Raw genomic sequence first — 23,886 nt, 5'->3', positions numbered from 1 at the left:
TACAGTACATAGAGATACAGTACATAGAGTTACAGTACATAGAGATACAGTACATTGAGATACAGTACATAGAGTTACAGTACATAGAGATACAGTACATAGAGTTACAGTACATAGAGATACAGTACATAGAGATACAGTACATAGAGTTACAGTACATAGAGATACAGTACATAGAGTTACAGTACATAGAGATACAGTACATAGAGTTACAGTACATAGAGATACAGTACATAGTAGCTGAGGTTGAAAAAAAAGGCACCTGTTCATCAAGTTCAAGCTTCTCTGTAAAGGGCTACATGATCCTTTCTAGCCCTGAAAGGGCAACTGCACCAGTTCTACATAAGTAAGTTTCTTTGCCAAAAACCCTTTCTTGAAGTTATACACTGGGGCAAATCCACTAAAGGGCTAATTTTCGCCAGGGACTGATTCAACACACTCTGCGCCACTCCGCCAGGTGCAAATTCGTTACCAATACGCTTATTCACTAAAATCAAAGTTGTGTATCAGCAGCTGAACGCTGGTGAAATTTTCGGCTGGGCGAGCATTTCATAGCAAATTTTCACTAGCACGCTTACACTTAGGTTAATTTGAATAGGGCGGGTACCTAAAAGTCATTAGTAATGCTGGGGCAAATGCTTGAAGACATTTTCAATGAGCTATAATAAAGACAAAAAGAGATCCTCTAATGCCCTAGAAATGAGCCCACACTTAAAGGGCATGTAAAGGCAAAAAAATAAAATCCCATTTTTACTTTCTTTAATGAAAAAGAAACCTATCTCCAATATACTTTAATGAAAAAAATGTGTAACGTTTTTATAAGAAACCTGACTGTATGCAGTGAAATTCTCCCTTCATTTACTGCTGTGGATAGGAATTGTCAGACGGTCCCTAACTGCTCTGCAGGGAAACAATCCTACTTATGAACAGCAGGGGGAGCTCCCACCTTACTTCCCAGCCATGCAGAACTCAAGCAGCTTTGTTTGTTTCCCTGTAGAGCAATTGGCGACTGTGTAGAGATTTGCATTGGATTTTATTTTTGCCTTTACATCCCCTTTACTGTTTCCAACTCCAGCTGCAGGGACAAAGATCATGGAGCCAGATTTAAACAGATAAACTGGGATTCTATTTGGAGGATTATTTTGCTGCAGCCACTGGTTCTGCAGAGTTGGAGAAAGTTTGTATTAAACAATACAAAAACTATAAAATCCACATTAGATTACATGACAACACAGGACCCAGTGCAGTCTGTATATTCTGATTATTAATCAGTCTTGCTGTATCGGCTTCTGGCAGATATTATTTGACTTGTGCTGTTTTGATCATTTATGACGATCCCTAAGCAGCCCAGACCACACTGAGCATGTGCACAGTCTTGGTCTTGCAAAGATGTATAACAAAGTTACAAGATGGTGACCCTCTGTGGCCAACTTTGAAAGCAGAAATCATTTGTTTGATTGGCTTGTGGTGCAGTAAGTTCATGTTTATGTTTAGTTTACAAAATACAGCATTTCTAGCCTTATTCTATTTTAGACTTTACTTCACCTTTAAACAAATGTAACATGCCACTCACATTAGTTAAAAAAAATTGTTCACATATAAATCTTTAATAGTTCGGACTCCTAAAGACATTCTCCGCTCTAAAAAAAGAAAAGTCGCCGGCGTTTTTTACAACTTTAATGCATTTCCGGTATACCGGATATGATGTCACTGACATAAGTCTACACAAATTCTCCTTTGAGGGCCAATGGAGGGGCAAAGTTAAGGTAACTGTGACTATTGATTCAATGTGATTTTGAGCAATCCATCTTCACCTTGGGTCAGTATTCCTTGAACAGAACCCTCAGAGAAAGGAGAACTAAACCCTAGAAATGAATATGGCCAAAAATACAATATTACATATAAAAATAAAAGTTTCAGCTTGTCGATAGCAGCAATGATCTCCTGGATCATTGCTGCTATTGACAAGCTAAAACTTTTATTTTTATATGTTATATGGTATACTTCAAACTTGTCACAGGGGGTCACCATCTTGGAAAGTGTCTGTGACACTCACATGCTCAGTGGGCTCTGATTGGCTGTTGAGAAGCTAAGCTTAGGGCTCGTTACTAATTATCCAGCAGAAAATGAGCTTCCCTGGCTGTAATATAAGCTGATGCTACAGGTTTGCTGATTATTAAATTCTGATGCTAATTGCACTGGTTTCTGTGCTGCCATGTAGTAATTATGTGTATTAATTACTAATCAGCCTTATATTGTGACATTTCTATTCTATGTGTACTGTATATTGTGAGTGGGTCCCTAAGCTCAGTAAGTGACAGCAGCACAGAGCATGTGCAGTGAATCAGCAGAAAAGAAGATGGGGAGCTACTGGGGCATCTTTGGAGACACTGATCTTTACTGCAAGGGCTGTGGTTGCCTTGGGCTGGTACAGAAGCACAAAACATCATGTACAACATTTCTAGCTACTTCTTTAGTTGGGCTTTAGTTTTCCTTTAAAGGGACACTGAAAATCTGGAGGTGCCATCACCAGTGAAAGTCATTAGCAGCCCGTCCTGTGCCAGCGGCCCGTGCAAGACAATAACATGAACTGACGGAGCAATTTTCCCTTTTAAACTAAATCTTCAGGAATGCAGGGCATACTGTATTTAACAAACTAAATTCTTTGTGCAGGAACAGTATCCTCCAAGTCTGCTGCACAACTTCACACTAATGAGATTAGGTCGCTCATTTCCTGAGACAGATTCCTCGCCATTTCACCAGGCGCAGAACAGCAAAATAAATAATAAAAAAAAGCTATCAGGAGCGATCTGTCATATCCAGAAAAGTCTCTTTGCAAAATTATTTCTCTGTCAAAAAAATGCACAAAAATATTTCAGTTTTCAAAGTGATATTTTCTTAGCTTAACTTGAACCTACATTCTAAAAGTTTTCGACAAGCTCAGAACCCATTTAATGGGGTGGTCTTCATAGTTTATTTTTTTTATAGTTTTTTAATTATTTTCCTTCCTGACCCCATCTAAAAACATATACTCTGTAAGGCTACACATTTATTGTCATTGCTACTTTTTATTACTGATTCTTCTATTCAGGCCTCTCCCATTCAGATTCCAGCCTCTTATTCAAATAAATGCATGGTTGCTATGGTAATTTGGCCCCTAGCAACCAAACTGCTGACACTGCAAACTGGAGAGCTGCTGGATAAAAAGCTAAATAACTAAAAAGCCACAAATAATAAAAAATGAAAACCAATGGCACATTGTCTCAAAATATCACTCTCTACATCATACTAAAAGTTAACTCAAACGTGTACAACCCCTTTAAAAGAACAGTTCAGTGTAAAAATAAAACTAATATAGTTAGTATATATAAAGGCTGGAGTGACTGGATGTGTAACATAATAGCCAGAATACTACTTCCTGCTTTTCAGTTCTCTAACTCTGAGTTAGTCGGTGACTATAAGGGGGGCCACATGGGACATAACTGTTCAGTGAGTTTGTAATTGATCCTCAGCATTCAGCTCAGATTCAAAAGCAACAGTTATAGCCCATGTGCCCCCCCCTCAAGTCACTGATTGGTTACTGCCTGGTAACCATTCAGTAGAAACCAAGAGAGCTGAAAAGCAGGAAGTAGTGTTCTGTTCTGTTACACATCCAGTCACTCCAGCCTTTATACATTACATTTTTGCCTTACTTACTATATTAGATACATTTTTTATTTTACACAGCCTATCTATTTACCCAGTTTTTATTTTTATAATTCCCCAAGACATTTGCTTCTGGAGCCTTCCCCTAGTTCTGGCCCTATAGGCTGCTGCTGCTGGATCCTAGAGAGAGATGCAGGCAACAACCCAACTTTTAGTGCTCCATAGTATCTGGGACTTATGATCCCCCCTGAAATTATGGTTTATACGCACCCATAGCTGTTAGTCCAGGGTGATGCAACTAGATCCTACTTTTACTTATTGTATTCTAATTCACCTTTTTAAGGTAGCACAGGGGGTCCATCAATGAGATCTTGGCCTGGGCCCAATGGCACCTTAAATCAGCCCTAACCTATTTCCCCTGTTCATGTGGCTTCAGCAGTCAATCATGATGGCATCGTAATCTATCTTGTGCCTTTCCAAATCTCCAGACAATATTTGCAGTAGTTAATAAGATGCCAACTGACCTGCCATCCATCAACTGCACCCCTGTGCCTCTAAACCTAAATAGATTTCTTGATATTCCTTTCAGGATCCCCCCTTACACCAATGGGTAAACGTTTACATATCAAACTTGGTGACAACTTCAGAACTGTCAAGTAACCGCTACAAGGTTCATAAAGTGCAATGTTTCAGCTTTCACAGTCGCTGAGCTGTGAAATAAGTAAATGCAGCGCTCTTTCATTTGCATCAATATAGGCTGCCCATGAATGGATGATCAACAAGTGGTTGACACATCTTTATTTTATTCATTGTGTGAGGAGAAGCTGTTTATTTTAGATTAAGGGGTTTACCTTGAGTTGATTGAATTAAGAGCTGGGTAAGGCCAGAATGGGACACTAGTTCCCTTGACCAGAGCTTTACTTTGGCTTCTAACATGAGTGGTACAGTGTGTTATTCAGAAAAAAACTACAAAAGGAACACACTGCTGTACATGGCAACTAGGGAAGGGAAACATTGTATTGATCAATGGATTGTCTGACATTAAAAAGGTATATACTACAACCTGAAAACAGCAGTATATGCAGCTGTATCCCCAAGATTTGGCAGATTATGTGTCAACAAATCTCCGTCGTACAATGTTAAACAATATATAATTAATTCCAGGGCCAGATTTACATAACGGGCGCCCCTAGGCCCACTGCTGTTCATCGCCCCCATCCCCTCCTCTTCGTCATCGTGACCGGAGCAATGGGGATTGGTGAGCATGAAAATTTAAAAAACTATTTCCTTCGCATCCCCAGTATGAACCAATGTGGGTGTGGTTGGGAAACATGCCGCCCCCTAAAATCCTGCCACCCTAGGCCCGGGCCTTGGTGGCCTTTCCACAAATCTGGGCCTGCTTAATTCTATAGTAGAAATAAAAAAAGGGTGTAGGATCTATACCAGTGATCCCCAACCAGTGGCTTGCAAGCAACATGTTGCTCATCAACCCCTTTGTTGTTGCTTCCGGCAGCCTCAAAGCAGGTGCTTATTTTGAAATTCTTGGTTTGGAGGCAAGTTTTGGTTCCATAAAACCAGATATACTGCCAAACTGAGCCTCTTTATGCTGCCAGTGCATAGAGAAAACAGAAACTGAAGGGACAAAAGAAAGGAAGCAAAAAGAACAGAGAAATAGTGAAAGGAATAATTATATGAACTCTAGAACAGAAGACAAAGAAATGAGAGTGATACGGGAAAGAGAGGTAAATGATGGGAGAAGAAGTTGGGTCCATAATTTAAAGACACAAGGAAAGAGAAGGAAAACATTAACTAAAGGGACAAATGAAAGGAAACAAAAAGAACAGAGAACTACTGGAAGGAATAATTATATGAACTCTAGTACAGAAGACAAAGAAATGAGAGAGATATGGGAAAGAGGTCAATAATGGGAGAAGAAGTTGGATCCATAATTTAAAGACACAAGGAAAGAGGAGAAAAAAACTTAACTAAAAGGACAAATGAACGGAAGCAAAAAGAACAGAGAAATACTGGAAGGAATAATTATATGAACTCTAGAACAGAAGGCAAAGAAATGAGAAAGATATGGGAGAGAGAGGTAAATGATGGGAGAAGAAGTTGGATCCATAATTTAAAGACGGAAGGAAAGAGGATGAAAACAGAAACTGAAGGGACAAAAGAAAAGAAGCAAAAAGAACAGAGAAATAGTGAAAGGGAGAATTATATGAACTCTAGAACAGAAGACAAAGAAATTAGAGAGATACAGGAGAGAGGTCAATAATGGGAGAAGAAGTTGGATCCATCATTTAAAGACACTAGGAAAGAGGAGGAAAACAGTATGAAAACAAATGAGAGAGATACAGGAGAGGAAACAATTGCAATCAAAGAGTAACGGAGACAAAAAAAAAAAGTAAATATCAAGGCTACAAACCCCAACCGCTAAACTAACCATAGCCATGGATCAGTCAAGGTGGTCATGAATATTTATAGAGTTTTCTGCAATGAAACCTGATACTTATTGACAGAAATCCCATTTGCCAGAAAAAAAAACACGTTAAAAAGTTATTTTTGAGCGCTTAGATGTCCATACCTATGTCACATCAAATGTGAAACAATTCAAAAAGTAGTGGTGATTTTTAACAAGACAAAGCCCATTTATCAAAGGTAAAATTTCGAATTCAGGTGAGATTTTTTAAATAAACTCCGGTAAACTCGAAATTCGACTCGAAATTCGACTCGAAATTCGACCAATGGAAATTTTTTATAAAAATCTAATTTTTTTTATAACTCGGATGAATAGGATTGATCCGAAAACTCGAATCAAATTTGAATCGAATTTGATTCGAAATAAAAATAACTCCAATGTCAGGAAGGCTGCAAACAACTCCAAATTGATCCCTGGATGTCTCAGCAATTCAGCAGGTTAAAGGTGGCGTATAGTGGAATTTGAGTTCTTAAAGGGCCAGAGTATGATAAATCTTGAAAATGTAATTAAAAATTTTGAATAACTCAAATTGAATTTGGATAAACCCCTAGTCGAATTTGACAGTTTTGACCATAAAAAAACTCGAAAATTCGAATTTTTAATTGGACCCCTGATAAATCTGCTCTTCTAAATGTCCAGTTGCCTTTGAATTAATTCTACAAGATACTATCTTCAATAGATATACAGTATTTGCTTAGGGTGAGATCTGGGAGAGAATGAATATACCAGGAACTATAGGAGGTCAACTCTCTCACTTAACCCACTACATATCTGTAACTATGAGCTTAGAGGTCATGCCAAATTTTGGACCACATAAGGGGCTTCGGTAAAGGATTTCCGCTAACCTACCACCATCACTATCATTTGTTATGCATATATCAAGGTAAAAATGAAATAGAAATTTGGAGGTATATGTGTGAGTAGGTTATTGGGGAGAAGAAGTAGCAAATTGTGATTCAAATACAAGGGATGACAGAAGAGCAGAAATATTTGGAGGAGCAGTGACATTGAGAACTTTAAAGGTTATATTTGATGAATAGGGGGGGTAATGGAAAGAATGGATAGAGACCATGATAGACAGATGTGTCATGATGAGGCCACAAAGCATTTAGGTGGTAACAGTTATAGGGGCAGGTACTATGGCATATAATGACATAGGCAGTAAACTTTGAGTTGGAGAGAGTTAGAAAGGACGTTGGGTGTAAAATAGGCTTCTACTAATATTTATTTATGCACTTATACACAGAAGGAATGTTCTGTTCATTTTGTCCACATACTGATAAACCCATAAAATGATAAATAAAACAGATGTCCCATGTAGGCACCCAACATATCTATGTCAGTTTCCGAGAAACCCCTTCCAATAACTGATATATCCGTTGTTTCATCTCATCTGCACCAATTAAGGTGGCACATCCAGATTCCGATCATTCATAAGAGCAACAGGATATTTGGGAAGTTTAAACAAAATGAAGACTTCAGTTGACAGGGAAATAACTACATGCACAGCCCCGAACAGTCATGTCACTTGTGATTGAAAGGAACTGCCTGGTGCATGAGATAACTGTTCCTATGTTAATCTGTGCAAATCTCCCTTTGGAAAAACAAATTCAGCCGGCACTCACAGAGAAATTGCCACTTAAAGGTGCCTAGAAATCCTTCTAATTGCTGCACAAGCTTCCCTGGGGATTCATCAGTCAATACCAACCTAAACCTTAACAAGAAAGTCTATTGGATGTATAACAGCGCCGGATAATTCATAATACAGGTACAATCTGTTATCCAGATTGGTTGGGTCCTGGGGTTTCCGGATAACGGATCTTTCTGTAATTTTGGGTCTTCTAGTCTACTAGAAATTCATTTAAACATTAAATAAACCCAATAGGCTGGTTTTGCTTCCAATAAGGATTAATTATATCTTAGTTGGGATCAAGTACAAGCTACTGTTTTATTATTACAGAGAAAAAGGAAATCATTTTTAAAAATTTGGATTATTTGGATAAAATGGAGTCTATGGGAGATTCCGTAATTCAATTGTGTTTCCGGATAAGGGATCCTATACCTGTAACTATTAACATGGTAACCCTAAAAAACACGATTGGTTTGTCCAAAGAATAGCCGGATAAAAGCTGTTTATAGCAGAAAACATACTTTAGCTAGGGGTAATACAGGTATGGGACCTGTTATCCAGAATTCTCGGGACCTGCGCTTGTCTGGATAATGGAACTTACCGTAATTTGGAAGTCTACTAGAAAATAATTTAAACATTAAATAAACCCAATAGGCTGGTTTTGCTTCCAATAAGGATTAATTATATCTTAGTTGGGATCAAGTACAAGCTACTGTTTTATTAGTGCAGAGAAAAAGGAAATTGTTTTTAAAAATCTAAATTATTTGATTTAAATGGAGTCTATGGGAGATGGACTTCCAATGATTTGGAGCTTTCAGGATAACAGGTTTCCGGATAACGGATCCCATAACTGTACCTGTACTACTGGGGGATTAGTGAAGTGCTGGTGGATCTCCCTTTGCTGTAAAGAGCTCTAGAAGGATGAAATGCTCCTCCAACATGAGTCTCACATAATTATGATTAATTATCTTTATATAAGCCTGTTCCTATGATGGTATGTGCATGCCAAATGTGAGATAATGTAATAAAAGACATAGACAGAAAAATACATTTGCCTAAACAAGAAGTACATTTTGAATTTTGGATTTTATCGAGAAAGTATTCCAGATAAGAGATCCTGCACCTGTATGTGATAAAGGGAGCTATGCAGCACCAACAGAAATATGAGATAATAAAGCCCCAACAGAAATTGCCTTCTCTCCAGCTGAAATATTTATATCCCCAATCAGAAGACAGTAAAGGCTGCCAAGAACGAAATACAACAGCCTGGGCTTAATGTTACTCCATGGATTACATGTGTTTGGTCTCACCAAGGTAATTGTCATCTTCTGGCTTCCCTGAGTAGCTGTGTTGTCGAACGTCAAGGTTAGTAGCACCAGCTGGAATACGAACCACAGAGTTGTAGCCTGCAAAATGCAATAAAGATAATTCACTTAATCTCGGCTTGGCTTGGTGACAACAACAAACAGATGCAGAAACTAATATTAGTTTTTGGCTGGGCTGTCTAACATCACAGATTTTGCTGGCAGGTAGGACTACTCTATACATTCCTCTTGCTCTCTAGCCTTTACCATTATGAAATGATTTACAGTTCTAAAGTTGAAAGCCCGCAACCCTCACTTTCCTGTAGGAACAAGGCAATGTAAATACATGGATTTATTGGGGTGCAGGATTGGGAGACAGGCACCAGCCTAGAAAGCAGTGGGGTACTTGTAGCCCAGACACGACTTTTGGAAAACTGCAGAAGGTACAGAGAGAAAACATAAAAAATAGCTGAAGGTTCATAAGAAATAACTGAAGGTTTATCCTCAACTGTAACTTTTTACCATGGACTTGGCAACAACACAGACCTGGGGGTAAATTTACTAAGTGGCTAAAATTGCCAAAGACTGCTTAACAGCCATCACAACACTTGTCCAGGCCAAAATTCGCTCAGACAGCGCTAATTTACTAAAATGCGACGTTGCGTCCAGGACTTCTAACACTGGTGAATTTTCTCTAGCGTTACTTCTGCAATCAAAGCGAAGATGCGCTAGCGTTCAATTATGCCTAGCGCTACTTCGTTAGAGGTCTTCGATCAGGCTAATTTGCATACAGCGGGAAATTATAAAGTTGAATGGACGTATATGTTGCAGCAAATACATTACACAAGTCCAGGGAACCTTAATAAAGAAAATACCGTATATACTCGAGTATAAGCCGAGTTTTTCAGCATCCAAAATGTGCTGAAAAAGTCTACCTCGGCTTATACTCAGGCCGAGATTGCAGTCACTTTTAATCATTCCTATACCAACAGTACACTTGGGGAGAGACTGCAATATCCCACAATGCCCTCTGTTGGTTTTATGAAAGAATAACAGTGCGCCCTCTGTTGATTATATCAAAGAATAATAGTGACTGTAATATCACACAGCGCCATCTGTTGGTTGTATCAAAGAATAACAGTGACTGCAATATCACACAGCGCCATCTGTTGGTTGTATCAAAGAATAACAGTGACTGCAATATCACACAGTGCCCTCTGTTGGTTATATCAAAGAATAACAGTGACTGCAATATCACACAGCGCCATCTGTTGGTTATATCAAAGAATAACAGTAACTGCAATATCACACAGCGCCATCTGTTGGTTGTATCAAAGAATAACAGTGACTGCAATATCACACAGCGCCATCTGTTGGTTGTATCAAAGAATAACAGTGACTGCAATATCACACAGTGCCCTCTGTTGGTTATATCAAAGAATAACAGTGACTGCAATATCACACAGCGCCATCTGTTGGTTATATCAAAGAATAACAGTAACTGCAATATCACACAGTGCCATCTGTTGGTTGTATCAAAGAATAACAGTGACTGCAATATCACACAGCGCCATCTGTTGGTTATATCAAAGAATAACAGTAACTGCAATATCACACAGCGCCATCTGTTGGTTGAATAAAGGATTAACAGTGATGGCAATATCACACAGCGCCATCTGTTGGTTTTACGAAAGATCAGTGATGGTTTTATGACACACAGCACTCTCTGCACAATTCTCTGTCACCATCAACTTTGCAAAGAAGTCCGGTCGATCGCTGGGGGAGTCTCTTTGGCGGAAGGTGTGCTGCTGGGAGACAGGGCTGTAGTTGTGTCTAGGCTTATACTAGAGTCAATAAGTTTTCCCAGTTTGCGTAGGTAAAATTAGGTACCTCGGCTTATACTCGGATCGGCTTATACTCGAGTATATACGGTAGAGTTGTTATAATGCCCTACACATGAGCCCACTGTATAGTTAATGTTCCATATGTTAGAAAATGTATGGGGGAACCCGGTTACCCAAAAAAAATTTCAAGGATTTTTGCAACCTATCACTCTGAAAAAAGGAAAAGACGCCAGCGTTTTTTGGGACTTAGAAACATTTTCCACTAAAAATATGATGTAATCAAGAAGATTGAGGAAGATCTATGCACTCCAAAGCACTTCCCTGGTCTGAGCTGGTGAAGGCGAGTCTGGTGAAAGAGGTAACGTTCAGTAAAATAAGCAATTTAGTGAATTTGTGGAGTAACGTCCACTCCCCAGAGCAAAAATTCACCTGGTGATAGAGTGGAATGACTGCTAGCGCCTATCTCTTTCGCTAGCGAAGCTACGCCTGCGCCCATTAGTAAATCGGCGAAGTGCCTATATATATATATATATATATATGTGTATATATATAAATATATATATATATATATATATATATATATATATATATATATATAGGGATGTGTTAGATAGTCATCCCCAGTATTATTTAGCAGGCAGTCCCCTAGTGTTATAGACACCTAACTGGGTCCTAAAATATAGTTAGGAGGGGTAACTGCTTCCTATTCCTGCTTTAAGCTATGCCCTTTGTTGTTTTCCACAGTGACCAGTAGATGGCACTGTGCTAGAGTATAAAAGCCTCTGAAGCCATGCTTTCAAGTCCATCTTGTGCTGGCTCTAGCCTTAGCAGGCTGGCAGAGCTCGAGTGGAACCTAGACAGGTCAGGTCTAGCAAGGATAGGCTACTCACCTTCATAGGTCACTCTAGGAGTGACAGACAGTCAGGATATTTAGCTAAACAGCTTGAGGCTCCTCTGAGGATTGTGAGTGGGATTAAGACCCTGGGTACTAATTGCCCAGAAGTAGGGACTTGGGGGAACATTTACAAAGCTCGAGTGAAGGATTCGAATTAAAAAAACTTTGAATTTCGAAGTGTTTTTTGGGCTACTTCGACCATCGAATGGGCTACTTCGACCTTCGACTACTACTTCGACTTCGAATCGAACGATTGTACTAAAAATCGTTCGACTATTCGACAATTCGACAGTCGAAGTACTGTCTCTTTAAGAAAAACTTCGACCTCCTACTTCGGCAGCTAAAAGCTACCGAAGTCAATGTTAGCCTATGGGGAAGATCCCCATAGGCTTGCCTGAGATTTTTTGATCGAAGGATATTCCTTCGATCGTTGTATTAAAATCCTTCGAATCGTTCGATTCGAAGGATTTAATCGTTCGGACGAACGAATAATCCTTCGATCCTTCGATCGCAGGATTTACGCTAAATCGTTCGACTTCGATATTCGAAGTCGAACGATTTTAGTTCCTAGTCGAATATCGAGGGTTAATTAACCCTCGATATTCGACCCTTCATACATCTGCCCCTATGTGTACAGACCTAGGGTAGAGTTCCCCTCAGGTTCCACTTAGGGAAAAGGCTGAAAGCTGGGTGTACCTCCTCAAGGCTGCATTCATTGTTCTCATTCACAAGGGAACTTATATTGACCAAATGTGCTGTGAGTATTGCCTATCCAATGTTGATGTATGATCCTGTATGTTCTCTTTATGTACACTGAGGATTGTATATGCCCAATAAATCTGTTCTTTGGTTAAGTTATAAGAACCACTGGCGCCCAATTATTTGCACCCTGAATACAGTTACAGTTGCACTTGCACTACACCCTGCTTCCACATCGCTGCGAGGGTTTACTCCCTAAGATTTCAAGGTCTCATCCGGAGCACATTTATTGGGAGTGGAGCTTATAGCAGAGTAAGGTGCACTCAATTCACTATAGTGCTACATATATACAAAACTACAGCACAATATCCCAGATAAGCCAAACTGAATGCTTTGATGTAAGTAGATTACAATTTAAGTGAAATAAATCTGTTGGTTTCACACTATATAAGGGCACCCATCAGTATAAGCCAAACCCTGCATTTAACTCAAGTATGTTTACCCGTTCAATGGGGCCATGAACCCCCAGTGTTTATTATAATCAGGGGCTTGTGCTTTAAATGTTTTCTGTCCAAGTTATTTGTTGTACAAACAATAAGGAAGAGTAAAAATGAAAAACAATTAACAAAGCTCCACTCCTTGGCTCTTCAGAGGAACTGACAGATGGAAAAGTATTTAACCAGATTCACTCTCCCAGTTAAAGGAGAACTAAACCCTAAAAATGTATGTGGCTAAAAATGGCATATTTTCTACACTGAACTTATTGCAAGAGGCTAAAGTTTGAGCTTGTCAATAGCAGCAATGATCCAGGACTTCAAACTTGTCACAGGGGGTCACCATCTTGGAAAGTGTCTGTGACACTCACATGCTCAGTGGGCTTCGGGTTGAAGCTTCACAAAAGGGAATGATAATTATACAGTGTCCATTCTGAATTGTCACTTACCGTAATGCACTATATTATAAGTTCCAGCGATTGTTTTACAGGATGAATTGTCTCCCCCACAAACACCACACTTGTCCATTCTGGCCTTTGAGTTGAGAACATGGTCACATCCAGCTTGCTTTTGGAAACAAAAAAAAAAAAGGAAATCAGAAAATATTGTTAAAACACAACACATTGCACAATTGTAATCCAACCTGCAGCTTTCCAGCTGCCCTGCCAGTGTCAGTAGAGCATGCTGGGAGTTGTAGTTTAGCAATAACTAGAAGGTAACAAGCCAGGAGCACTAGGCTGCTTAAGCTATAGCCACTCCTGTGAACACTCGCTGGCCCTATAGGTCCCTCTGGTATACAGCGTAGGTGTGTAGTCCATCTTGCGGAAGCTCTGGTGGGCCAGTGAAATATGTAACCGCACCATTGTATTCCTTAGATCATATTTTTAATATTCCATTTTCTATGCAGAGTTTGCTTTCTGTTCTGCAGTGTGCCAGTTACAGACTGTGACACTGTGAAAGACAGAAGAATGCACCATACAAAGTCAAGCAACAGAGCAAGTCCCACCCCTGGCACACGTAGAACAGAAAGCAGACTCGCCATGAAGAGGTATCAGATCTATGAGCTTCACATTGCATTTGCCAAAACTTGTATTTTTCTGCAATGAATCCTAATTGCTATTAAACTAGAAATGTCAATATTGCCTTTACTTAGCTGCTGGCTGGACTTAGCCAAAACAGCATCCCCATGCCATAAAACTAATATTGCAAAACTGTATTTACTAACCTTTGACTAATTAAAACCCTCTCGTGGAGGAGCGCAGCCCTGCTATTTGCCCCTATTCAGGAAGCCTCGGCAGTTTAATGAGAAATGTATATAAAAAGATAGGACTGAGTTCATTACAAGGAGGACTCCTGTTCTCATTCCTCTCACAGGGCGCTGTTATCTTGTGTTAGGGAGCTGCTATCTGGTTACCTTCCCATTGTTCTGCTTTTAGGATGCTGGGGGGTGATATTACTCCAACTTGCAGTACAGCAGTAAACAGTGACTGAAGTTTATCAGAGCACAAGTCACATGACTGGGGGCACCTGGAAAACTGACAATATGTCTAGCCCTATGTCAGATTTCAAAATAAAATATAAAGAATCAGTTTGTTCTTTTAAAAAATGGATTTCAGTGGAGAATTCTGCTGGAGCAGCACTAACTGGTGCATTTTGAAAAAAAAAATAGTTTTCTCATGACAGTATCCCTTTAAAGAGGTAGAAATAAATTAAAAGCGTATTTTAAGAAGTGCTATTGCACTGAACTGCACAAGAAATCTCAGGGTTCCCAAAGAGCAGTGATCCCCAATCAATGACTCAGGAGTAACATGTTGCTCACCAATCTCTTCGATGTTGCTCCCAGTGACCTCAAAGCAGGTGCTTTTTTTTTAGAATTCCTGGCTTGGAGACAAGTTTTGGTTGCATAAAAAACAGGTGTACTGTAAAACAGAGCCTCCTGTGGGCTGCCAGCAGGGCCGGCCTTAGGCCTATTGGACCAATTGGGCCCCGCACCACAGGGCAGCACAGATAATATTTCCCTCAGCACATGATTCTGCCTGGCCTGCCCCCAACTTTGAGAGTTCAGCCCATCCCCAAATCCATAGATCCAGCCCACCCCCAACTCTGACAAGCCAGCCTATCCCCCAACTCCACAGGTCTAGCCTGTCCCCAACTCTCATAGGCCCAGCTTTCCTCCAACCTTGATAGGCCCTGCCTGCCCCCAATCCAACCAAGCCTGCTCCCAAGCTGAATCGGCCCAGCCTGCCGCAAACTAATTGGCCCAGTCCACTCTCCTATTTCCTCCCTCTCTCTCTTACCCTGTGTGCCCCTATTATGTGCCCCTATTTCATCCCTCTCACTCTCTTACCTTGTCTGCCCCTTTCCTTTCTATTTTGTGCCTGTATGCCCTTATTTTCCTAAATACTTGGTGTGTCAGTAGCCAGCAACACTTTGTCTAGGGGCCCCGCCAACATGGTCCCAATTGGGCCCCACATTTGATAGGATCAGCCCTGGCTGCCAGTCCACATAGGGACTACCAAATACCCAATCACAGCCTTTGCTTCCTTCTTGTGTTGCTCCCCAACTATTTTTACATTTGAATGTGACTCATGGGTACAAAAGTTGGGGAGCTGCCATAGAGAGTTGCTTCAATAGGTGCAACAGACTTGCACAAGTATCACATGCTAATGGCATTGTAACATTGCTAGCCAGAAATGAGGCAATCCCACCTCTGACAATTTTGACCCCAATGGTGGTGGAATTGTGGGGAAAATGCTGCATTATGTTTAAAGAACATAGTGATTTGCATCTGAAAAAGGCACATGGCACTGTGTAGTTTGGTATTCACTAGAAAGGAGGAGGGACCCACTTTTCAATTGTTTCTGTACAGAAGAATTTGAGGGATGAAACATAAGGTTACCCCAGTATATACAATGACTTATCCTGCCTAGGAACCCCAAGTGTCCTTAGTACCAGGAAACCTCCCTTCTGCTTGGAGAGTCAAGATCTGTCTTTGTTTCTTGAAACCTACCATTCACCATCTTGAAGGTAGATGTGTGTCCAGAGCCTGGAGTAATTCAGAGAAAATTTTCATACAGCACCAAGTAGATTAAAAATGCCTTTAAGTTTCAACGTTTCAGGCCTCTTTCGGCCTTTTATCAAGCTTGATAAAAGGCCGAAAGGGGCCTGAAACGTTGCTGACCAGGTTCTGCCATATAAAATTAAATAAAGGCATTTTTGGTGCTGTATTGAAAATTTTCTCTGGATTGAACACTGGTGGAGGTTGGACCACTGATGGTACGTAAGACCTTTCAACGGGCCTTCCAGACCAATATGTGACCAAACATCTGATAGATATCAATCAGACAAGTTTGATTCTCCCCGCTATTAAAGGAGAACTAAAAAAGAAGTAGGTAGAAATGTTGTACATTGTTTTGTGCTTCTGTACCAGCCCAAGGCAAACACAGCCCTTTAGCAGTAAAGATCAGTGTCTCCAAAGATGCCCCAGTAGCTCCCCAACTTCTTTTCTGCTGATTCACTGCACATGCTCTGTGCTGCTGTCACTTACTGAGCTTAGGGACCCACTCACAATATACAGTACACATAGAATAGAAATGTCACAATATAAGGCTGATTAGTAATTAATACAGATAATTACTACATGGCAGCACAGAAACCAGTGCAATTAGCATCAGAATTTAATAATCAGCAAACCTGTAGCATCAGCTTATATTACAGCCAGGGAAGCTCATTTTCTGCTGGATAATTAGTGACGAGCCCTAAGCTTAGCTTCTCAACAGCCAATCAGAGCCCACTGAGCATGTGAGTGTCACAGACACTTTCCAAGATGGTGACCCCCTGTGACAAGTTTGAAGTCCTGGATCATTGCTGCTATTGACAAGCTGAAACTTTAGCCTAGTGCAATAAGTTCACTATATAAAATATGGCATTTTTAGCCACATTAATTTTTAGGGTTTAATTCTCCTTTAAGGACTGCGTCAGCTAGTTGCTGTATTCCTGGTCCCATTGGCTCCCATTGTTGTAATCTAATCAATGGCCCTAGGTTTGAACGATTGCATTAGCCCAATATTGCCCTGCCTTTGGTGGGCATATTGGGAGAAAGATCCACTCATTTGGCAACCTCGCCTAACGAGCGGATCTTATAGTATACGGCCACCTTAAGGGTAGTAACATTTCATCAAATAGTAAAATTTTAATACGTTTCACCATCTACCATAGTGTCGCTGGATTAAAATTAAGGTGGCTGAGATATTTTGGCCCAATGTTAGTCTTGCGTTCCCAAATTTCATATTTAGGAAATTATTGTTCTGTGAGTTATTTTGCTGTAATTCCAAGAAATTCTGGTGAGTATTCACCCCTAGTATTGTCACTTAAAGGAGAAGGAAAGCTGCCAAGGCAGTTTATTACCAATAGATTAACCACAACAGTGCAAGCTAGAACACTATATTTATTCTTTATATATTCTCCCTACCTGTAGACACTGTCTCTGTTTGTTTAGGATAGCAGCTGCCATATTAGCTGGGTGTGACATCACTTCCTGCCTGAGTGTCTCCCTGCTCACTCTGATCTCAGATTACAGCAGGGAAGGGAGGGAGAGAGAGGAACAAACTGAGCATGCTCAAGCCCGAGCCCTGGAGGTTTAAGCTGAAAACAGGAAGTCTGATACAGAAGCCCATGAGTACACAATAGAAGGAAAGAAATGTGCTGTTTCTTTTGACAGAGGACTCAGAGCAGCATTACTTTGAGGGTTTACTGGTGTATTTATATAGACCTTTCTGATAAAGCTTACTTACTTTTAACCTTTCCTTCTCCTTTAAATTGTCATTTAAAATAGGTTTCTAGGGCACTAGAAGAAAGACCATCAACCTAAATCCCACTCTTATTTGCCTTATTTGTCCTTCCTCTCCTCTGTGTTGGGCCTCCTTAGGAGGGAGGCAGTCACATTGTTTGGAAACTTCTGGTGAGAAGCATCTGGAGTGTAACACGTGTACTAGCAACAGAATTACGTCCAACCAATGCTACACCTACACAGACTTTTATTATAAAGCCACATTTTCAGCTCTTTTTATAGGGAAGAAGAAATCCACATCTTTATGTACTGTATGTATGTATATTTTGTATGAAGGGGTAACTTGCCCTTTAGATAAAAACAGGCACAATACATGTCTTTAGGGTCAGGGTACACAGGCAGATTTGGGGAGATTAGTCGCCCGGGGGCAAATCTCCTCTTCTTCGGGGCAACTAATCTCCCCGAACTGCCTCCCCTGCCTTCCCACCGGCTAAAATGTAAATCGTCAGTGGGAGGGCACTCGGATCGATTCGTTTTCCGAAGTCGCCCAAAGTTTCCTCGTCAGGCCAAATGACCTTAGCAACCATGTATTGATATAAATAGGAGACTGGAATATGGAATATGAATAGAAAGATGACTAATAAAAAGTAGCAGTAACTATAAATTTGCATCCTTACAGAGCATTTGTCTTTAGATGGGGTCAGCGACCCACGTTTGAAAGTCGGAAACAGTCGGCAAATAGTTCAAAACAAAAAATGAAGGCCAGTGGAAAGTTGCTCAGAATTAGCCATTCTATAACATACTAAAAGTTAACTTAAAGGTGGTCCACCACCTCACAAAAAGAGGCACAACTTTTTGCCTATACATGTTCATAAAGGGGTGGTTCACCTTTTAAGCAACTTTTTAATTTGTCTTCGCTATTTTATTTTTTTTATAGTTATTATTTGCCTTCTTCTTCTGACTCTTTCCAGCTTTCACCGACCCCATTTAAAAAACAAATGCTCTGTAAGGCTCCAAACATATTGTTATTGTAACTCTTTATTACTCAACTTTCTCTTCAGACCCTCTCCTATTCATATTCCAGCCTCTGATTCAAAGTGCATGGTTGCTGGGGTAATTTGGACCCTAGCAATGAGATTGCTAAAATTGCAAACTGCAGAGCTGCTGAATACAAAGCTAAATAACTGAAAAACTACAAATAATAAAACATGAAGACCAATTGCAAATTGTCTCAGAATATCAGTCTTTACATCATATTAAAAGTTAATGTCAGGGTAGATATAGCAAATTACTAGTGATGGGCGAATTTGCGCCTTTTCGCTTTGCCGAAAAATTTGCGAAATCACGCTGGCGTTTCGTTTTTGACACCAGCGCCCGTTTTTGACGCCGGCGCCCGTTTTTGGCGCCGGCGTCCGGTTTTTCGTAAATTTATTTTTTTGACGCCGGCGAATTGCTGCGAATTTTTGCGGGTGGCGAATCGCGCGAATTCGCGCCTGGCGAATAAATTCGCCCATCACTACAAATTACATCATAACCTCCTAACGTACCAGTCTAAAGGAGACTATGGCAGATCCCTCCCAGTACAAATGGAAATATACAAAGAAGATACTACTATATCAACATACAAAGAAGATACTATTACCCGACACAGTCCTTGCACACAGATATCATTCGTGTCCGGCCCACATGATGTTCCATCCACCAATCTGTCCCTGAGTTGATAATAAGCCGTGCTCCCGGCTACTCGGCAGAAGAGCTTGCAGCGGTCTTTCATTAAAACTGTGAAGACAATCACATGATTGGTTAATGTTAGTTTCCCTTAGAAGCAGCAATTAGCAGGAGGGCCCTGTCTGGCAATACTTACTGCCACTGTATTTAGGAACCCAACGCACATTTGGAGGTAGACCATTAATATTGAAATGCTTCCCGTCAAAATCGGCACATTGTTCTTCTCTGAAGTCTCTCTTCTGCTTGCCACATAACTCTGTATTGCACGATTTAAATTTCATTCTGCGCCCAACACAGTATTTACCACCATTTTTAGGTCTGGGAAGGGGGAAAATTCAAAGTATTTATTCATTTTAATTTTCTGCAGTCAGAAACCCAGCAGTCGTAACATGGGATTCCTGTTATATTTATATATTATCCAGAAAGTTCCGAATTACAGAAAGGCCGTATCCCATACACTCCATTTATCCCAATAATCCAAATATTTAAAAATAATTTCCTTTTTCTGTGTAATAATAAAACAGTAGCTTGTACTTGATCCCAACTAAGATATAATGAATCCTTATTGGAAGCAAAACCAGCCTATTGGGTTTATTAAATGTTTTCATAAAGATCCAAATTACAGAAAGATCTGGAAAACCCCAGGTCCAGAGCATTCTGGATAATAGGTCCCATACCTGTGTGTGTGTGTGTATATATATATATATCTATCTTCAGTGGGACCAATAATTAGGTTCCAGTTTAATTAAAATTTAAGTGATGCTTAGCAGCCCCTCGTATACTTACTCAGGTCTATTGCATTCACGGATTGCAGTTTTTATCCCACCGCCACATGAGCGAGAACAGGCTCCGAATGGACTCCAGGACCCCCAAGATCCATCTGTAACCTGTAAGTCCCTTTCCTTAGGAACACATACTCCATATCTGCAGTGCTGTTGTGATAAAAGTATTGTACAGTTAGGAATTTAATTGTAGGATAGAGAGTTAGAACAATACTAAATAGGGACTGTGTAAAGGAGAGGTCAAAGCAAATAGGAACTGTAGCCAGACGTTTCTACACTGCTATCATAGGCACCATCTTATAGGCACTATTATCCACTGTTACTATAGGCACCATCTCTCCCTACTATACCTGCTATCCCACAGTCACACTCCCTTCCCAGAGACTATTATCCCACTGTTACTATAGACACCATCTCTCCCTACTATACCTGCTATCCCACAGTCACACTCCCTTCCCAGAGACTATTATCCACTGTTACTATAGGCACCATCTCTCCCTACTATACCTGCTATCCCACAGTCACACTCCCTTCCCAGAGACTATTATCCCACTGTTACTATAGGCACCATCTCTCCCTACTATACCTGCTATCCCACAGTCACACTCCCTTCCCAGAGACTATTATCCCACTGTTACTATAGGCACCATCTCTCCCTACTATACCTGCTATCCCACAGTCACACTCCCTTCCCAGAGACTATTATCCCACTGTTACTATAGGCACCATCTCTCCCTACTATACCTGCTATCCCACAGTCACACTCCCTTCCCAGAGACTATTATCTCACTTTTACTATGGGCACCATCTCTCCCTACTATACCTGCTATCCCACAGTCACACTCCCTTCCCAGAGACTATTATCCACTGTTACTATAGGCACCATCTCTCCCTACTATACCTGCTATCCCACAGTCACACTCCCTTCCCAGAGACTATTATCCCACAGTTACTATAAGCACCATCTCTCCCTACTATACCTGCTATCCCACAGTCACACTCCCTTCCCAGAGACTATTATCCCACTGTTACTATAGGCACCATCTCTCCCTACTATACCTGCTATCCCACAGTCACACTCCCTTCCCAGAGACTATTATCCACTGTTACTATAGGCACCATCTCTCCCTACTATACCTGCTATCCCACAGTCACACTCCCTTCCCAGAGACTATTATCTCCACTGTTACTATAGGCACCATCTCTCCCTACTATACCTGCTATCCCACAGTCACACTCCCTTCCCAGAGACTATTATCCCACTGTTACTATAGGCACCATCTCTCCCTACTATACCTGCTATCCCACAGTCACACTCCCTTCCCAGAGACTATTATCTCACTTTTACTATGGGCACCATCTCTCCCTACTATACCTGCTATCCCACAGTCACACTCCCTTCCCAGAGACTATTATCCACTGTTACTATAGGCACCATCTCTCCCTACTATACCTGCTATCCCACAGTCACACTCCCTTCCCAGAGACTATTATCCCACAGTTACTATAAGCACCATCTCTCCCTACTATACCTGCTATCCCACAGTCACACTCCCTTCCCAGAGACTATTATCCCACTGTTACTATAGGCACCATCTCTCCCTACTATACCTGCTATCCCACAGTCACACTCCCTTCCCAGAGACTATTATCCACTGTTACTATAGGCACCATCTCTCCCTACTATACCTGCTATCCCACAGTCACACTCCCTTCCCAGAGACTATTATCCCCACTGCAAATTAAATATGAACAGTTATACTGTAAGGAAACTTCACAATTTGGTTCAGTTTAGATATGGCTACACACAGGCTGAAAACCCTACGGTACATTTCTAAAGAGTCTTACAGATAAATCTGATGCACTGTTGACATAGTTAAGGAAGGGGAAATGTGTGAATATTTCCTTTGCTGTAGTAGGTTTGGTGTGTGATTAATGGCCCCCTGGGGTCCACTCTTTGTCACATAACTGAGGTCAGAGCAATAATCCACAGGAAGTAGAAGACAACTCCATCAATCAGGCCAATGAGGAGAAGTCTATGTCTCACTGGTGCCCCTGATACTACTTAGGCTCCAGAGAACAAGGCAAAGATTTAGGCAAAACCTGTTCTTTCTCTATCTTCCTATATTCTTTAAATGACTTATAACTGACAACATGCAGTTAAAGCATCAATTTTCTATTTACACACCTTCAAGTAATCTTTTAGTATGTCATAGAATGGCTAATTCTAAGCAACTTTTTAAATGGTCTAAAATATATTCCTCTGACTCTTTTCAGCTTTCAAATGGGGGTCGCTGACCCCTTCTAAAACCAAAGTATCTGTAAGGCTATTGTTATTGCTACTTTTAATTATTCGTTTTCTTTTCAGGCCTCTCCTATTTATATTAGTGCCTCTTTTTAAAATCAGTGCATGGTTGCTAGAATAATTCAGACCCTAGCAACCAGATGGCTAAAAATTGCAAACCAGAAATAATAAAGAATGAAAACCAATTGCAACTTGTCTAAGAATATCACTTTCTACATCATACTAACAGTTAATTTAAAGATGAACAACCCCTTTAAAATAATTCAAGCTATTGCTTCTTATAGTACAGGTATGGGATCCATTACCTGGAAACCCATTATACAGAAATCTGCGAATTATAGAATGGCCGTCTCCCATAGACTCCATTATTATGAAAAAATCCAAATTGTAAATCAACTGATTTCCTTTTACTCTGTTATAATAAAAGGAGCTTCAAACCTTGTCTACTAGAAAATCATGTAAACATTAAATAAACCCAATAGGCTGGTTTTGCGTCCAATAAGGATTAATTATATCTTAGTTTGGATCAAGTACAGTATGGGACCTGTTATCCAGAATACTTGGAACCTGGGATTTTCTGGATAAGGGATCTTTCCGTAATTTGGATCTTCATGCCTTAATTCTACTATAAAATCACGTAAATAAACCCATAAGGCTGGTTTTGCCTCCAATAAGGATTAATTATATCTTAGTTGGGATCAAGTACAAACTACTGTTTTATTATTACAGAGAAAAAGGAAATCATTTTTAAAATTTTAAATTTTTTTGATTAAAATGGATTCTATGGAAGATGGCCTTTCCCTAATTCTGAGCCTTCTGGATAATGGGCTTCCGTATAACAAATTCCATACCTGTACAAGATACTGTTTTATTATTACAGAGAAAAAGGAAATCATTTTTAAAAATGTGTATTATTTGGATAAAATTCGGAGCTTTCTGGATATCTGGTTTCCGGATAACAGATCCCATACTTGTATTTTTTTTCCTTCGCTGATTTTATGGCAGGGATTCTACATACTTGTTCTGAGTCAGAGGCAGCGCCCAAAGCAGGATCAGTTACCCTTTATTTGAGAGACGCATTAAGACTTACTGCACTGCTGCTAGGAATGCCGGTGCTGATTAAACAATCGACAGAGGGATAAGGAGGATAAGCTGAGGCAAAGAAAAAATTCCGAACCCCTAAAATTTTTTATAATTTCTAAATAGGAACAGTTTTATATAATGATAAAGGGGGGGGCAGAGATTATATGATGATATAAAGTCACAGGCACAGACGGAGAATTCCCAGA

The 23,886-nt window shown here is 40.3% G+C and overlaps 1 protein-coding gene across 3 annotated transcripts in view; it reads right to left on the bottom strand.

Annotated features, from left to right (window-relative positions):
- The window catches only part of adamts9.S (ADAM metallopeptidase with thrombospondin type 1 motif 9 S homeolog), a 157,083-nt gene that overhangs the window by 76,340 nt on the left and 56,857 nt on the right, over positions 1-23,886 (bottom strand). For all 3 annotated transcript variants that reach the window (XM_041561788.1, XM_041561789.1, XM_041561790.1), the window contains exons 12-16: positions 20,297-20,442; positions 19,647-19,828; positions 19,425-19,561; positions 13,443-13,560; positions 9,068-9,163 (exon numbers count right to left, since the gene is read on the bottom strand). In XM_041561788.1, the coding sequence (XP_041417722.1) occupies positions 9,068-9,163; positions 13,443-13,560; positions 19,425-19,561; positions 19,647-19,828; positions 20,297-20,442 (679 nt within the window). The remainder of the gene's footprint in view (positions 1-9,067; positions 9,164-13,442; positions 13,561-19,424; positions 19,562-19,646; positions 19,829-20,296; positions 20,443-23,886) is intronic.

The sequence above is a fragment of the Xenopus laevis genome, chromosome 4S, assembly GCF_017654675.1.
Source record: "Xenopus laevis strain J_2021 chromosome 4S, Xenopus_laevis_v10.1, whole genome shotgun sequence".
Classification (NCBI taxonomy): domain Eukaryota; kingdom Metazoa; phylum Chordata; class Amphibia; order Anura; family Pipidae; genus Xenopus; species Xenopus laevis.
The sequence above is the reverse complement of the archived record's forward strand: the minus strand, read 5'-3'. Positions and strand labels throughout refer to the sequence as shown.